This window comes from Colletes gigas, unplaced genomic scaffold, assembly GCF_013123115.1.
Source record: "Colletes gigas isolate AHSC1104 unplaced genomic scaffold, ASM1312311v1 Colletes_gigas_Sc00011, whole genome shotgun sequence".
NCBI classification, from domain to species: domain Eukaryota; kingdom Metazoa; phylum Arthropoda; class Insecta; order Hymenoptera; family Colletidae; genus Colletes; species Colletes gigas.
The window spans coordinates 80741-95411 of record NW_025106640.1 but is presented as its reverse complement, the minus strand read 5'-3'; the positions used below and the strand labels follow the sequence as shown (position 1 = coordinate 95411).

Genomic DNA, 14671 nt, shown 5'->3' with positions numbered 1-14671 from the left:
AGGTACTTAATTAATGAAATATAATGCCCTCAACCATAAGAACAATACATTTATTTATGTGATTTGCATTTATTTGCACAAAATAAAATAAATTAATTTCATTTTAAAACTAATATAATTTTCTTCGAAATTTTACACAACTATCAATAATTTTCAAAACAGTTCTATACATAACGGCCAAAAATATATATGTATTGAAAATTACATTGTTTAAAGCTAATTTTATGGAAGATATCTATACTATCTAAATTGCAAGATTCATTTACAACAAAGTTATTTAATTATGTAACATCCCAAGTAACAAATAAAATAATTGTTGTTTTAACATACATATTACATTAATTAATTGTAATTTGTACATTAGAAACAGAAATATATTGATGTCACGAATTATAAAATTAAAATAATACATTCATAAAAAAAAATTATTGCATTTTATAACCAAAAAATCATTTCAAAATAAATACTTTATATGCGATTATTATACACTATTTTTATTACGCAATTCCAATTTCCATATCACAGTAACACTTATTAACACTCTGAATTACATATCCATATGTATAATTTTAATTATTAATTTATTTTATTATCATAATTCTAGACAATAAGAATATTTCTTTAATATCATATATTTTATGTAATTAAATTCACTTACTCAGGACAGATAAATATTTATGTATTCCATGTCGATATTTTTATTTGCGTCACTATTTTATTTATTTATTATGCATCTAGCAAGTATTATTTGATATTTTCCTTGACATTTTGCAAAAATACCCTGTTCTCCAGATAATTATTATCTCAGATATTTAATGGCCCCACTTTTTGCAAATTTATTTTTCTCAAATAAATTTTGAAGAAAAATATATTGCAAATCAGTCTTTTTCTATCAAATATGCACACAGATACAAATAATATTTGTTACAGCATGAATTAACACATTATAAATGTTACCTAAATATGCAACGAAAACTATAATTTAATACATTTTTCATAAAATAGTACTGAATGTAATATTATCATTACTTTTTTTTTTTTATAACAGTTACAACATTAACTATACACGGAGCAGGGTTATTTTTATTCGGTAGATTAAACTTGATATTTCAACTTCGTGTAGTACTATACCATTTGATACTTTATTTTTGCCTTTGGATAAGATATTTTGGCAAATCTGCAAATTCGCAATTGATGTCATGTACATGTATTTTTATTATATACAGTTTCAAAAATTTAGGCAAATGCAATGCCTGGAAGTGTGTGGATTGAAATATGTTTTGCTATTTGAGCAGCAATGAGTTGACATTTACAAAAACAATAAGTATTGTTTTTGTTTTCGATTTATGAATTGAATAAATGAAAGAAATTATTCGAAAAATTCATGAGATACTCGATTCACCCGGATACAAGACAAAACTTTCTGTATATTTTTAAATATCTGTAAAACGGAAACGTTGCTGGCTTGCACAATGTAGTTAGATTAGAAATTTCGTCGATTTAATAAGTGGACCATGGCTACCCTATGTATTTTGATGGGACGTACTAGTTTCCTGAAAGAAAACATAAATAATCAGTACAATTTTTAATTCACTCTTGACGACAACTAATTCTATTATTTTACATATGAAAACATGTAATTTCAACAAATGTTAAAGCTCGTGTCGGTTTTACCTGACTACAAGGAGGCCGCTAAAACTGTGCTCTACCATGAGGTTGAAAAATTCAAGCAGCAATAACATTTTCATTAACATAATATATATTGCATTTAGCTTAACTTACATATTACACAATTTTATTAACTATAATCGGTTTATAATAAATATGAAATATGAACGACACTCACTACCTACAATTTCAAAATTTTCCTTATATAAAATTATAGGAACTTAAATTTCTTTATGTTATCAAACCTTGTATTTTTTTCCACATTGCTATAATGTATACGCATAAATATCGTCTTGTATTCGGGAGAATAAAATATGTGGATTTTTAATTTTTGAATTTTTTAAATTAAGGAATAACAGACAATCTTTGCATGATAGTTTTCCTACAGCGAAATGACTGTAGGTATGAAACTGGAATACATATGGTCCCTTCATTAAATGTAAGATTTTGCACCATATTAGGAAAAGTATGCTATATCAGTTTGCAGTGTTCGCTGAATTACAACATATTTGTTTTCATAAATTGAAGTATGTAAGTAAAGTAAAAAGCATTAATATGAGAAAAAAAAAATGTACCACTTTTGGAATGATGTACAGAAATTAACACAAAGCTTATATGCTTATAAAAAATTATTATGTTGTTTGTGATACAGGACCTATGTTTATATAATTTCGAATAACATTGAATTGTATCTGACTGATATCATTTTATATACTCTGTTGTAGTTATTTTACTGGCAGTGTTTACTCCACAGCATCCTTTAAGCAGTTCAATAGAAATTTCCCAGTTGAAAAATGCAAGCAAACACACTTTTTATGTTATTAATTTATTGGCATATATAGTTATTCTGTTTTGTAAAAAAATGATATAAACATGTTGAATTTATAATAATGCTAGTGATAGTAGTAGTAATAAAAAATATTGATAACTGCAATCTACTAATGCAAATACTAATAATAGTAGAAATAGTAATAATAATCATAATTGTATAATAGTAATAACTATAATAATAATAATACTTATAACAGGTAACAATGCAGTCCTATGTTGTGCAAGTTTTTATACAATTTATTATTCTAAATAACTGCTTAAAAGTTGTCATAGAGTATCAGATAGTAAATAATTCCATCAATCACAGAATGGCAACTTCGACTTACTTCTGTTTTTACTTCTGACACAAACATTTGGCACATAAATAGTACTCGCGTCTCTGTTTTCTTATGGACACTTATTCTCAAATTCTCAATATGAAAATAAGAAAATAAGAAAACGATTCTTACATTTTTCGTATTACTCTATATCTTATTGCAATAAGTATGAATTAATTCAAGACGAACTTGTCATTCTGTTCGAAATCAAAATTATCGGCAAATGATCCCCGGATATGTAAAATAATTAGGATGTATAGCTATGTACCAAGAAAATATAAAAGTGTGATGCGAAACTTATCGGTAGACCATCGTACAACCGATCCTAACGATATTGTTCGTTTATTGTTGTACGAGAAAGGGAAAGAGACACATATATACATATGAAATATATATTCATACGTATGTATGGAATTTTCTATGTATCTCCTTTTTCACACATCTTACTTTATATTGGCTCGCGTCTTAAGGGCGAGGACCAGAACGGCGCTAAAGGTCGCGGGATGGGAAGAGGTAAGAGGGGCTAGGTTGGGTCAGTTGGTGTTTTGTTTGTTGGAGCGAAGGCGAGCCAAGCCTGAACGCTCACCCTCTTCTTCGTCTGATGTACAGGGTGGCGCACCACTGACCGCACCACGCGAGGATGTTGCTTGCATTAATTCTTGGTCAGGACCATTTCGGTGTTCATATAATAAAATATTTAATGTCTCTTCGTAAATTCTGGCCTCTGGAAACTCAACCTACGCGTCGTGAATTAAAACTTTACTCTTTTTTTTCACATTCAAATTAAGGGATTCTTCTGATTTCGAAGTTAAATAGAATAGATTTCTCTTCACAGTTTCTAGTCTTAAAAACACGTACTCGAAATGTTAGATTGGAATTGAAAAAAATCGAAACGCAAATGATCTACAGCGAGATCCGTTATAACAAGACATGATCAAGTGTACGCGTGCCCGGCGAAAATTCAAAGCCGATTTTCTCGAAAACAAAGCCTCACATGAAAAATTTTTATTCCATAGACTTATTTTTTCATGTAGAATCACTCCCTTTTCGCTTGTAACACCAGTTATCGAACACCCTGTATATAGAGATTGACGATTACAGTTGAAATGAGTAATCGTTAATTGATCACGACGATTGACAATTGAATGAATTATTTCAATCGTCAGTCGCCTAAAGCAATTAATTTCAGTAATTTACTAATATTAATTAATTAATTAGTCGATCAATGCGTAATTCTACTTTACTACAGATCGCAAATCGAACTGTCGTGTGTTTAGTTGCTTTTCAAAACTATTTTTTCCGAGCTGGTATTCCTAAAAACTGCGACACAATGACTTAATTTTCACGAGATTTGGCATTTTGTTTATTTAAAAACGCGTTTCATTGTTTCTGTATTTGAGAAAAAACTTATGAGAAGATGTTTCTTTTTAGCATTCTAGACCAGAGGATCCCTTAATATCATTTAACATTATGCCATATAAACTTTCATAGTTAACAGATACAGAAGTCTTAGTATACATAATTTAATGTTACCTTTGTATGTTTTTTGTCGGTTGTATATACAATGGAGTGGCAACAAACTTCTGCAATTTTTCGGCCATGACCATAGAATGTCCAACAACAAATTTCACTGGAGCCGATTACATCTTTAATAAATAGCACTCTACCGCTGAATCTAAGGGACATTTTGTCGAACAATTCTATGTTTTTTAACAGATTGTCATCTGACGTACTGCAAAGACAAGGCTTTTTATATATATTTGTTCTTTGCTTCACTGTGCATCGCAATTTCTAAGAAACGGGTAGTATCACCTTGTGTATGAATATTTGTTATTGTGCCTATTAATGAGCAACTTCACTACTGGTTTAGTAGTGTTGCTAATTAACAATTGCTCTTCTCTTTGAGAAGTGATAAGCGGAACCCTACAAATAGGTTCTGCTTCTCTCTCCTTTCGAAGAAGCGCTTGTTCACATGATTCAGCCAGTTCGCTGATGCAATAAAATTTTGCCTCTGTGAGTAGTTCTGCCATTTCTTTTGTGCTCTCCGGTAAAGGAACCGAGCCGTCCCTTAAGAAATTCAAGATTGTTCCAAAATGTTTACCACACCTGTCTATTAATACCCACCCTGTGAATAAAATTCATAAGGTTTAAATACAAAGTACCAATTATTTTTGCACTTTATATTATACAGTAAGACCCCAATTAATGCTACCCTGTTTAACGCTGTTTCGTTATAAGGCACTTTCTATGAAATATACACGTTCGGTTATTAAATACATGTAGTTGTAACCATGTGCTACGCAGAAAGCGCTTCTTTTACATAGCCAATACAGTGGCCAATTAGTAGTGATTCTTTTACCGAATCTTTTCTTTAAAACCAATTTATCAAAGCGCATGCTAATCTACGACACTGCCCTTCTAGATGTGACCATTGCAGAGCCATTCGTAAGCTGCTTCATTTTTATCGTTAAATCTGTATAATATTTTCCAAAAATTTTTTTTTGTTATCCGATTTATACCAACATTTACTTGTATTCTGGAGTTTCCTTCAGATTCGTATTATCCAATAGTTTTACTGTGGTTTAATTGAGCGATTACCGCGAGTGGACACGATGTACACAATGTCTATAAAAAACAGTGATAGTAAAAAATCAAAGATTGAAAAGAAAAACAAATCCCTGAATATAAGATTACAAATGTTAAGACGGTTAGAATTAGGTGAATGTAAAGTTGATATAAAGTAGGTGCTACTTTAAGTTCAGCAGTGTCTATTATTGTATAAGAGTGTTTGTGTTTTCATCTATCAATATTTACATAAGGTTAAAATGACCCCGCTTAGCGCTCTAAATCTTAAGAATGTATCCTAAGCGTCAAGCGGGGCCTTACTGTACAAGAAATTCTATACATAAATATTAAGGAATCATATTCATCTTTCATATATGTAAAAAATAATCTTTCGTTACGTGTTTTTGAGTACAGGTCTTCTTAACAAGTCACAGAACATTTTGACGTTTGAGATGCTACGAATTGTAAATAATAGAGAACAATATAATGGTAAAATTTAACATTTATGAAACATCTCACCTTCTGAGTCTTTGCGAATTTCCATATGACCACTAAACATAGCACGTAGCATAGTGTCATGTTTTTGGAGTGTATCTAAAGTTGTGTAGTGTAAGGAACCGCCGATATTGAGCTTGACATACTCCGAAGGATACTTAATTCCCGCTTTATGATCTCCAGACATAACGAACGATAACGACGAAATATTGATACAGTTAGATAATAATAATAATAAATGTTGAAACGAAAAAGAATATTGATTTTGTTAAATGTCAAACCCAAATTATAATAGAGAAAGAACGAAGCGTTGGAACTATCGGACAACGTAAGTAACAAACGATAATCAGTACGAAGATACTTTATGTAGCATTTATTAGCCTCATCTTGAATGTTAAAACCTTACTAAACGGCACGATACACTGGTCTTTTATGTCTTATGATTCGATGAAAAAAATACACCCTATCGTACCCCCATTTTGGTGAGTGACTAGCATGAAGAAACGAAGACTAGTTTGTAATACGCGCAGGCGCGACTAGCCGAGAGCAATCGTTTGTTTATTTAAGAAAATGGCTGACTCTTTGGCAAAGTATGGGATTTACATTGATGATTTAAGTAAGATCCGTGTATTAGAACCGGAAGTGGCGAATCAAACAAACAAGCTCAAAGAGGAATGCCGGAATTTCATTTCGAGTGAGTTTTACGGAAATCATTGTAATTACACAATGTAATTTGCATTTATTTGTTGTTTTGGTATGCGTGACTACATTACAAAAGAGTTATGACGAGGCTTGTCACTTGGCTTACCTCGTTATCTTTTATTCTTCGTAAATTCAATAATTGTTCAATATGCTTTGGCCAAAACAAATGCATGCACATGCTTGCTGATAGTAATTACTGCCATCTACATAGGTTGCCGCCTTCGGATGGAATCTTAACCAACGTTTCAAAATGAATGTCTCATATTACAATTTGAAACTTTTCGTGTATTATTAAGCACTCGAACAGAAGTATTTGCATTACGTATATAATTTTCTATTTCATTATTGTTATCATAAACATTTCTACAACTTATGTATCAGATTTTCTTCGAAAGCAATTTTATTTCTAAAAAAATATTTCCAATCAAAATTTATTATGTATGAAATAAAAAAAATTACTTTTTACCTTTTGACCGTTTATTTACAGGGCGAATCTTTACTGTAAAAATCATGAAATCTTTTTGTTTAATATAAAAGGCATACTTTATTCTTAATGAATTTGTAAAATAAGGAAATGCTATTAATTTATTATTTTAGTTAATAATATATACGTATATCGTATTTTCTTTCTCAGAAATTACCGAGTTTCAAACGAATTCCGATGAATTTATACAAATAATAGACCGATTAGCGAACGAAGTGGAGAAGGAAAAAATGAGAACGATTGGAACCCGAAATTTACTTCGTTCTGTGGCGAAAGAAAGAGATGCTCAAAAGCAGCAGATTCAGGTTATTATACATATATTAAACGTATACGCACGAGAAAAGAAAATAACGAAATATTCGTAAAAATGACTTAACACATTAAAGACCGAGATCGTGTTATTGCTTGATTCGATTTGTATCACGAAAGCGTGAGCTCGTAACTGTATCTTGAGTAATATGAAAATATCTAATTATACATATGTCATATATATTTTTTTTCCTGTAAAAAGTATAGAAATAATTGTTTATGAAATATGAATTTATTTATGAAATATATGTACACATGTTCGATATGTTTTTTAAAATTATGATTCTTATAAACATATGTTGCTTTAAATTTTTCGTATATCTATTGAAAAGCTTCAACGCGAGACTGGTTTTTCACGATGTGTGTATCGAGTACGGCCTTATCGTGGATCTGATGTTTAAAAATTCAATACTCTGCAATTAAACTATTTTTAGTATAACATTTATAAGGTTTAATTATTCTAAACCATTATAAAAATGTTTACGAAATAAATAGCTACATTAAATTATAACTAGTACAGTTTAAAAGAACTTAATGTTTATTAACTACAGGCACAAATTGTTGAAAAGTCTATGGAACTTGAGAGACTTCGTATACAATATGATTCTTTGAAGAAGATCGAAATGGAACAATTAGAAACCATTGAACAGTTAACTGTGAATTAAATAAATAAATACGTCAAAGAATTGTAAATTATAATTTTTGACAAATTGAGGTGCACAAGTAAAAATCCTCGAAAATAATTAGAGCGACATATATTATGAAACAAGATATTTATACATAAATTTATGACGAAGTTTGCAGTTAAGACGGTATTGGGGTTTAAACCCTTCTTAATAAGACGGCGTCGAATGTACATACATATTGTGAAGGTTCTCAACCCCTGAATCAGAAAGGCACATCAGTTAATTCTGAGTGATACTAGGTACTGTTTCTAGTATTCATATGCTATTGATCACCTTGACAATAGTGTTATTTTTTTTCTTTTCGTAAACGTTACGATTACTTTCTTTATATAATTAAAAACAGTTTTTCATACAATTACTGTCTACTAACAGCCGCAATTACATGTGAGCATTGGTAGAAGATGAATAACAATACAAAAACCTAAAGCAATTTTAAAGATACCGCGGTTAATTTATATTAATCGTTTATCTAACAGCTACACTGTTTTGGTGAACAGAAACGTTGCATTTTGTAAACAAACAATCATTGCGGTATTGTAATGCTTATGATATGATGAAATAGTGGTATAATGAAAATCATGTTTGTGAGATAAAAAATATCTTGTGAAGCATTATTTCTATATTTTACTTATTAAAAATGTTCCTTATTTATGTATCATCACCTCGTAAAAAAGAAATCGAACTAGTCATATAGATGAGAAACTATGTAAGCACATAGTGTGGATATAACGATTTCGATAGAAATAAAGTACGTATCTCTTAAAAACAGATAAATAATTTAAATATTTTTTCCCATCTTCCCTTTTTACACAATTCTTATGTTAATTTAGTCTACTTTTCAACACATATTCTATTAATTTTCAATTTTAAAATCATTCGCGTGTTTAATTTTTAATCTAATCGATAATTTTACTAATTATCATCGTCCGTTAAATGATTAACGCGTTTAGATTAATATTAAGTTACAAAACATTTCCAATGCTGTATGAGATTTGAAAAGAAATTTAGAGCTTTTTAAAATAGATAGTACCCCATAGTACAGTGCATACTCTTTTTAACAGTATTTTTAGTACAGGATCACAAATTGGTAACGCGTAATACGCAATTATTCTCAATACGCGATACATTTTACACATTTTGAGACTACTCACACACCCATCCATTCAACCACTATACCCAGGGATTCAAAAATAAACTTTATTTCGTAAAAGTAAGAAATGGTATCGTGTTGAATTACAAATATAAATCCTATAGTCTAAATTTATAAATATGTACAATTACATATCTACTATGGATGTCATCTAAAAACTCAAAGAGTATATTTCGTAAATGTTGATGGAGCAAATGGGATGATGTCTAATCGATATAATCGAAAGTTTAAAACAGAATCTAGTTTTTATGTAACCGTTACTGTATCTTATATTATTCGTAAAATCTTACAAGGCTTTGATTTAATAAATGATTTTAGACTGATATTACTTACGTTTGCCACCTACCTTTTATCATTACCATAGAAAGTACTTATAAAGAGAAACATCTATTATTTTGTTAATTATACAGAATGATGTTTGAATACCTTACATATTTTGTACACATTGTTATCAAAATGTTAGACCGCACCGATGCACTACTCATTAATAACAAATGCAATGAAATAATTTTGAAAATCATTGATCTTCGAGTCAAAAATACAAGAATAATGTTGACTCTCACTCAAAGGAAAGATTCATTTATGTTAAAGTAGACTTATAGTACCATGGTGTAAGCAGCAAAATATCATCCTCATGTGCTCCAACTCATCAGTCTGCCACAAATAGCCAGCACTAACATACTTTACATGTTATCTGAAGTAACTGTATTGATCGCCATCGAGTATCCGTTCAAAATTCACAGTTCTATAGAATTACAGCATTTTACATAAATTCACATTCATTCATCTGTCCCCAAAGATCAGTTCATAACATTTTAACACGTATCTCACATAGTCGCTTCGGTTTTAGGACGTTTGCAAGGTAGCGTCGCGTTTTCTTGTGTAACACAGTCATTATTCTCTTCTGTGGGTACAGATGGCGACAATGCCCTTTTAACAGTACATACTTCGGCAGTAGTATTGTTTGTTACGGTATCTGTTTGTTTTATAAATCGGACTATTACAGCTGTCATATTGTCGCATCCTGTACCATCTCCACGGGTATTAGGTGCAAGACAATGATCGAATAACTGTAATAAATGTGATATTTTTTATTAATAATTGTTGTAGGTTTCAAATTAAGACGAAATATGTCACAGAGTTAGACTAATTTCTATTTAAATAACAAATAAAACTTTATCCAGATAAAGATTTATTTGAAATTATTCGAATAACGTCCAACTGTGATAGAAAGTAGTCGGTTGTTACGCACTTCTTCGCAGATCTTCGAAAGATTATTGTAATTGTTCGTCAAGCGATCTGAAATAAATTCTATAACATCTTGACTTGACATAAAGTTCCAAATGCCATCACAAGCAAGCACTATAAATTCATCTTTGCCTGGTTCAATCGTAATATGCCTCACATCTGGAAGTGAAGAGATAATTTGCTCTTCTAACGGTAAATTAACGTTTTGTTTATAAGCATGGTCCCCGATCGCCCTTGATAAATTAAGGCCGCCATTTATTCTACCGCCGGCCGATATTTTTCCGCCAGCTTTTATTATACGTTTTTTTTCTGGTTCATCCTCAGGTTTGTGATCTAAACTAAGATCAACTGCTTCGCCATTACTACACAAAACACAACGAGAGTCTCCGACATTTGCTACATATAATTCATTGCCCTTCATTATTGCAACTACTGCAGTGCATCCACTATCATAACCTGGCTGTAGAAATGAACGATTGGTATTAATTCATTCTTAAAAATGTTCAATTAAACGATTTTGATAGCTTTTTATCAATACAATAAGTCCTCGATTTACGCGGTTTATTCCCGGTTAAAAATATTGTAGTATCATAGTTAAAGTGAATGCGAATAATGTCTAGTAATTATGATTATGAGGATCATCATCCAATTGATAAAACTTCAAGTTACAAAGGTGAACTTGGATTTTCAGAGGTAGAGCTTCTTTGAACATGAAAAAAGGCAAACTTTATTTCGTATGTGAATACATAGGTATATAAAAATATGTGCAAGAACATAGGTACTGTAGTCCGTCGACTTGAAGTCTCGTGGCAGGAATGCGAGAAAAGTAGAAGGGATTGCCACGTACACATTGAACTCTAGTTCGCTATTCGTCGCGGCAGTTACGCACACATGTGGACTGCCTGAGAGCAAGGGAGCGAGATAGATAAATGGGCGGTCCGACTCCTCTTGCCCATGTGCCGTCCCGCGGGACTTCAAGTCAGCGGAGCACAGTAGGAGTACAACTGCTTATCTATGAATCTGTGTAACTCAAGGACTCGCTGTATCGTATAATATACATAGTAAGCAAATTATCGTACCTCTGGCGGTTTCAACAGAGCACTATCATTGTCGTCGTTATAGTCATCAATGTTGTCATCTCCATCCTCGTCTTCTTCATCCCTATCTTCGTCTTCTTCATCTTCATCCTCATCGCTTTCATCTTCGTCAACATCTTCGGTATCGTCTTCGTCGCTGAAGCTATGCAATAAAAATATGATATAAATTGTACGTCAATGGTTATAACTTTGTATATGGAGAGCATGTTTGCTTTGTCCAAGATACCTACTTTTCTGGAACTCCATCAAATGTTTCGTCATTTTCATCGTCGTCATCATCTTCCTCAGAATCTTCAGTGTCTTTCTTTAAAAGTGTGTGATATAAAGTAATAGGCTGAATTCTTCTTCTACCGGTGCTGCTTATTCGTTCTTGCTGCCCTGCGTCCCCATTTTCTACAGGAGTACACGAACTACTTGATACATTGTCACCTCCACTCTTACTGCTGTCCGCATCTCCGATTCGTTTTGACTCTGCGCCATTTACTTCTACTTCATTTGCATTTGATTCTGCACATATAATTTTGCCAGGACTCGAGACCTTTTTGTCTACATCTTCTGAACTATCGGGCATATCTGCACTTTTTGTTGGTTCATTTCCATTACTGGTTGTCGAATCGAGGACCTGCTCAGCTTCATTGCTTCCAGGACATTCAGATTCTTTTCTTTCCATTGTGCTAGATAATGCAGATACACATGGTTGGCTGGAACTACTCACATCTGTCTCGTTTGTATTCCATGATGATGAAGATGATGACGATGAACACCCTGCACCAGACGATGAAAGTAAGAAAGGACTCGCGGAACAGTCTGGTTTATTGCATGTTTCGTTTTTCAGATTTGCTCCAATAGTATTTGATTCCGATTGGTACTTTGCCATTACTTCTTCCAATGGCATTGTTGCCTCCATACTTAGATTATTAACATTCTCTTCTTCATCTAGATTATTAATATTCTCTTCTTCATCTAGATGCAACGTAATGTACGAAGATGATGTTATTAAATATGTATTTGTACAAAAATATAAGCAGACAAAGTAATAATTACAAAGCATAATTACTGGTATAATTTATGGAAACATAATACATAAGCAAACATATTTTGAGTAGAAAAATGAACGCACCAGAAGATTCACTTATCAACTCATGTTGATCATTTTCTGCAAGTTTTCTAAGAATATAAAGTACTTGAATTTTCACAAGCGTGGCATCAAAGCCTAGAAAGGCATCGATTAGAGCTTGCCTAATATCCCCTCTCTTGTATGCATCAGTTTGTTTTATAAAATCGGGGAGTTTACGTGCGCAATAAGTTGCCACTTCGTGTCCACCATGGCCATCGTACACAGCAAATAAGGAAACATTTTCATCAAAATCTATGCAACAATTGTGTGCATCCTATAAACAAATAATTACATTTCGGATGTATGTTATAATGTAACTTAAGTACATCCTAATTTACTTGAATGTTATGACTTGTGCATTTGCTCATTTACATATACATCATGCAATTAAAACTTATTGCAAATTAATGTTACAAATAAAATGAAAGCTTTCAAATATACTGTATAAATAAGGTTATCATAGATTTTGATATCACAGGCGAATTAATGGCTTTGTACTTAATATTATCGGAGAATATAACAAAAACTTGTAGCAATTAAAATTTCGTAAATGATATTTTTTATTCGTCACAGTTTTATTATTTAAAACGTAACTGTTACAAGAGGAATCTGGATCAGTTAATCGAATAGTCCACTTCGGGTGAAACAATTTTGACAGTTGCATTACTCACCTATTTGTATGCCGTGCAATAGAAAAATAACATCGCAAAGTATAAAATACATGTATCAAACATTAGGAGACAGTTGCATGGTTTGTATAGAACATAAAAATCTTAACGGATCACGATAACTTTAGCACTAAAATGAACATCAAAGCGTCGCAATAAATATTATTAATTTTGCAACGGCGTCGTTTATGGGTTTCTTTACACGCAAAACGTTGAGATTCCCGTTACATTCGGCACAGTATTTTCCGTATCGTACGGTCGAATAGACCGAATTTCGCGCTTCGAAACATAGGTGGATTACGTTTCCCATGGATCAGGATGGATGTCGTAATACCCTGACGAAACGGTGAACCGGCAAACCGTTCTCTGACCGAAACGAAACTGGGTAACGGTGCACTGGCCGCTCGAGGGTTTTAGCTTACCTCTTGCCTAAATCGCCAGCCTTGCATGGAACTCGCGCCGAATGCGACATTCTTCCCTACTTCGTCGCTCGACACTTTCTTCGTAATCGGCTTTGTCAAGTATGCACCCATTTTCGTTTAAACTGGCGATCTTTTTGTCGATTTTCTGGCGTCCGCGTAATATCACAATATCTCGATGAAATTACTATTCGCAAGCGCGGCGCACAGTCGTTAACTAGCCTCTATGACCGGTTTGGGTTTCTGTTTTCACTGCGCTACTGGCGCCATCTGGGCCGCCGCTTTTCTTACATGCGCACTGCATTTTCGCGCCAAACTTTCGATGATTTTTCATTTCTATGGAGCAGCGACGAGTAACCTATCTCCTGCTGCGTGCCAAAATTGAAAACCGTGGCTCCACGCGTGTCGCAACGTAGATGCAATATTATATACTTAATATTAATGAATAAAGTGAATTCAGAGAGCGGTATTAGTTATTTTCGGCGTGTAATCAATGAAACTTTTTTTAATTTAATTTACTTTTTTGTGTATATACAGTGGCAAACATATACTAACGTACATTTCTTAGATTCTCTTCTCTACTACTCTTTCCCTAGACTGATACCGTGTAGGAAAGGTATAAATTTCCATTGTGATTTTTTAGTGGCATATATTTATATAAGATGCAGAGCAACTTTTGGTCAACCTAAACTGCAAACAAGATAGCAACGATTGTAAGCTTTTTTATGTTTTGTCTTGTAGATATATATTTACGAACATTTTCGATATAGTAACAGTAGTTTTAACAATAATCTACAATATTCAATTTAATTTAGTATTTTCCTCTTCGCTCTTTCCTTTCTCTATTTACTTCTTTTTCCATTTTCATGTACTGCTACGTATCATGAACATTTTTATAATTACGTTTTTAAGAGT

At 32.3% G+C, this 14671-nt stretch overlaps 3 protein-coding genes across 6 annotated transcripts; 1 reads left to right on the top strand and 2 right to left on the bottom strand.

The window, feature by feature from the left end:
- Nucleotides 1–666: 666 nt before the first annotated feature.
- Nucleotides 667–6345, bottom strand: LOC122398217 (BTB/POZ domain-containing adapter for CUL3-mediated RhoA degradation protein 3). 4 transcript variants are annotated; one of them, XM_043397910.1, is made up of 5 exons: nucleotides 6238–6345; nucleotides 5901–5975; nucleotides 4629–4941; nucleotides 4350–4548; nucleotides 667–3553 (listed from the first exon to the last, which is right to left on the bottom strand). In XM_043397910.1, the coding sequence occupies exons 2-5, from the start codon at nucleotides 5950–5952 to the stop codon at nucleotides 3350–3352; spliced, it is 768 nt and encodes a 255-aa protein (XP_043253845.1). In that variant the 5' UTR covers nucleotides 5953–5975; nucleotides 6238–6345; the 3' UTR covers nucleotides 667–3349. The 4 variants fall into 4 exon arrangements, with proteins under 4 accessions (XP_043253845.1, XP_043253844.1, XP_043253843.1 ...); XM_043397909.1 differs by lacking the exon at nucleotides 6238–6345 and adding an exon at nucleotides 6035–6100; XM_043397908.1 differs by lacking the exon at nucleotides 6238–6345 and having other exon boundaries at nucleotides 667–1553; nucleotides 3403–3553; nucleotides 5901–6073.
- Nucleotides 6346–6442: 97 nt separating this feature from the next.
- Nucleotides 6443–8049, top strand: LOC122398219 (intraflagellar transport protein 20 homolog). Its single transcript, XM_043397911.1, has 3 exons — nucleotides 6443–6570; nucleotides 7213–7367; nucleotides 7923–8049. The coding sequence occupies exons 1-3, from the start codon at nucleotides 6447–6449 to the stop codon at nucleotides 8034–8036; spliced, it is 393 nt and encodes a 130-aa protein (XP_043253846.1). The 5' UTR covers nucleotides 6443–6446; the 3' UTR covers nucleotides 8037–8049.
- Nucleotides 8050–10010: 1961 nt separating this feature from the next.
- LOC122398216 (probable protein phosphatase CG10417) lies at nucleotides 10011–13988 on the bottom strand. The gene is made up of 6 exons (XM_043397906.1): nucleotides 13760–13988; nucleotides 12673–12943; nucleotides 11783–12515; nucleotides 11535–11694; nucleotides 10460–10915; nucleotides 10011–10277 (listed from the first exon to the last, which is right to left on the bottom strand). The coding sequence occupies exons 1-6, from the start codon at nucleotides 13868–13870 to the stop codon at nucleotides 10035–10037; spliced, it is 1974 nt and encodes a 657-aa protein (XP_043253841.1). The 5' UTR covers nucleotides 13871–13988; the 3' UTR covers nucleotides 10011–10034.
- Between the last annotated feature and the right edge of the window lie 683 nt (nucleotides 13989–14671).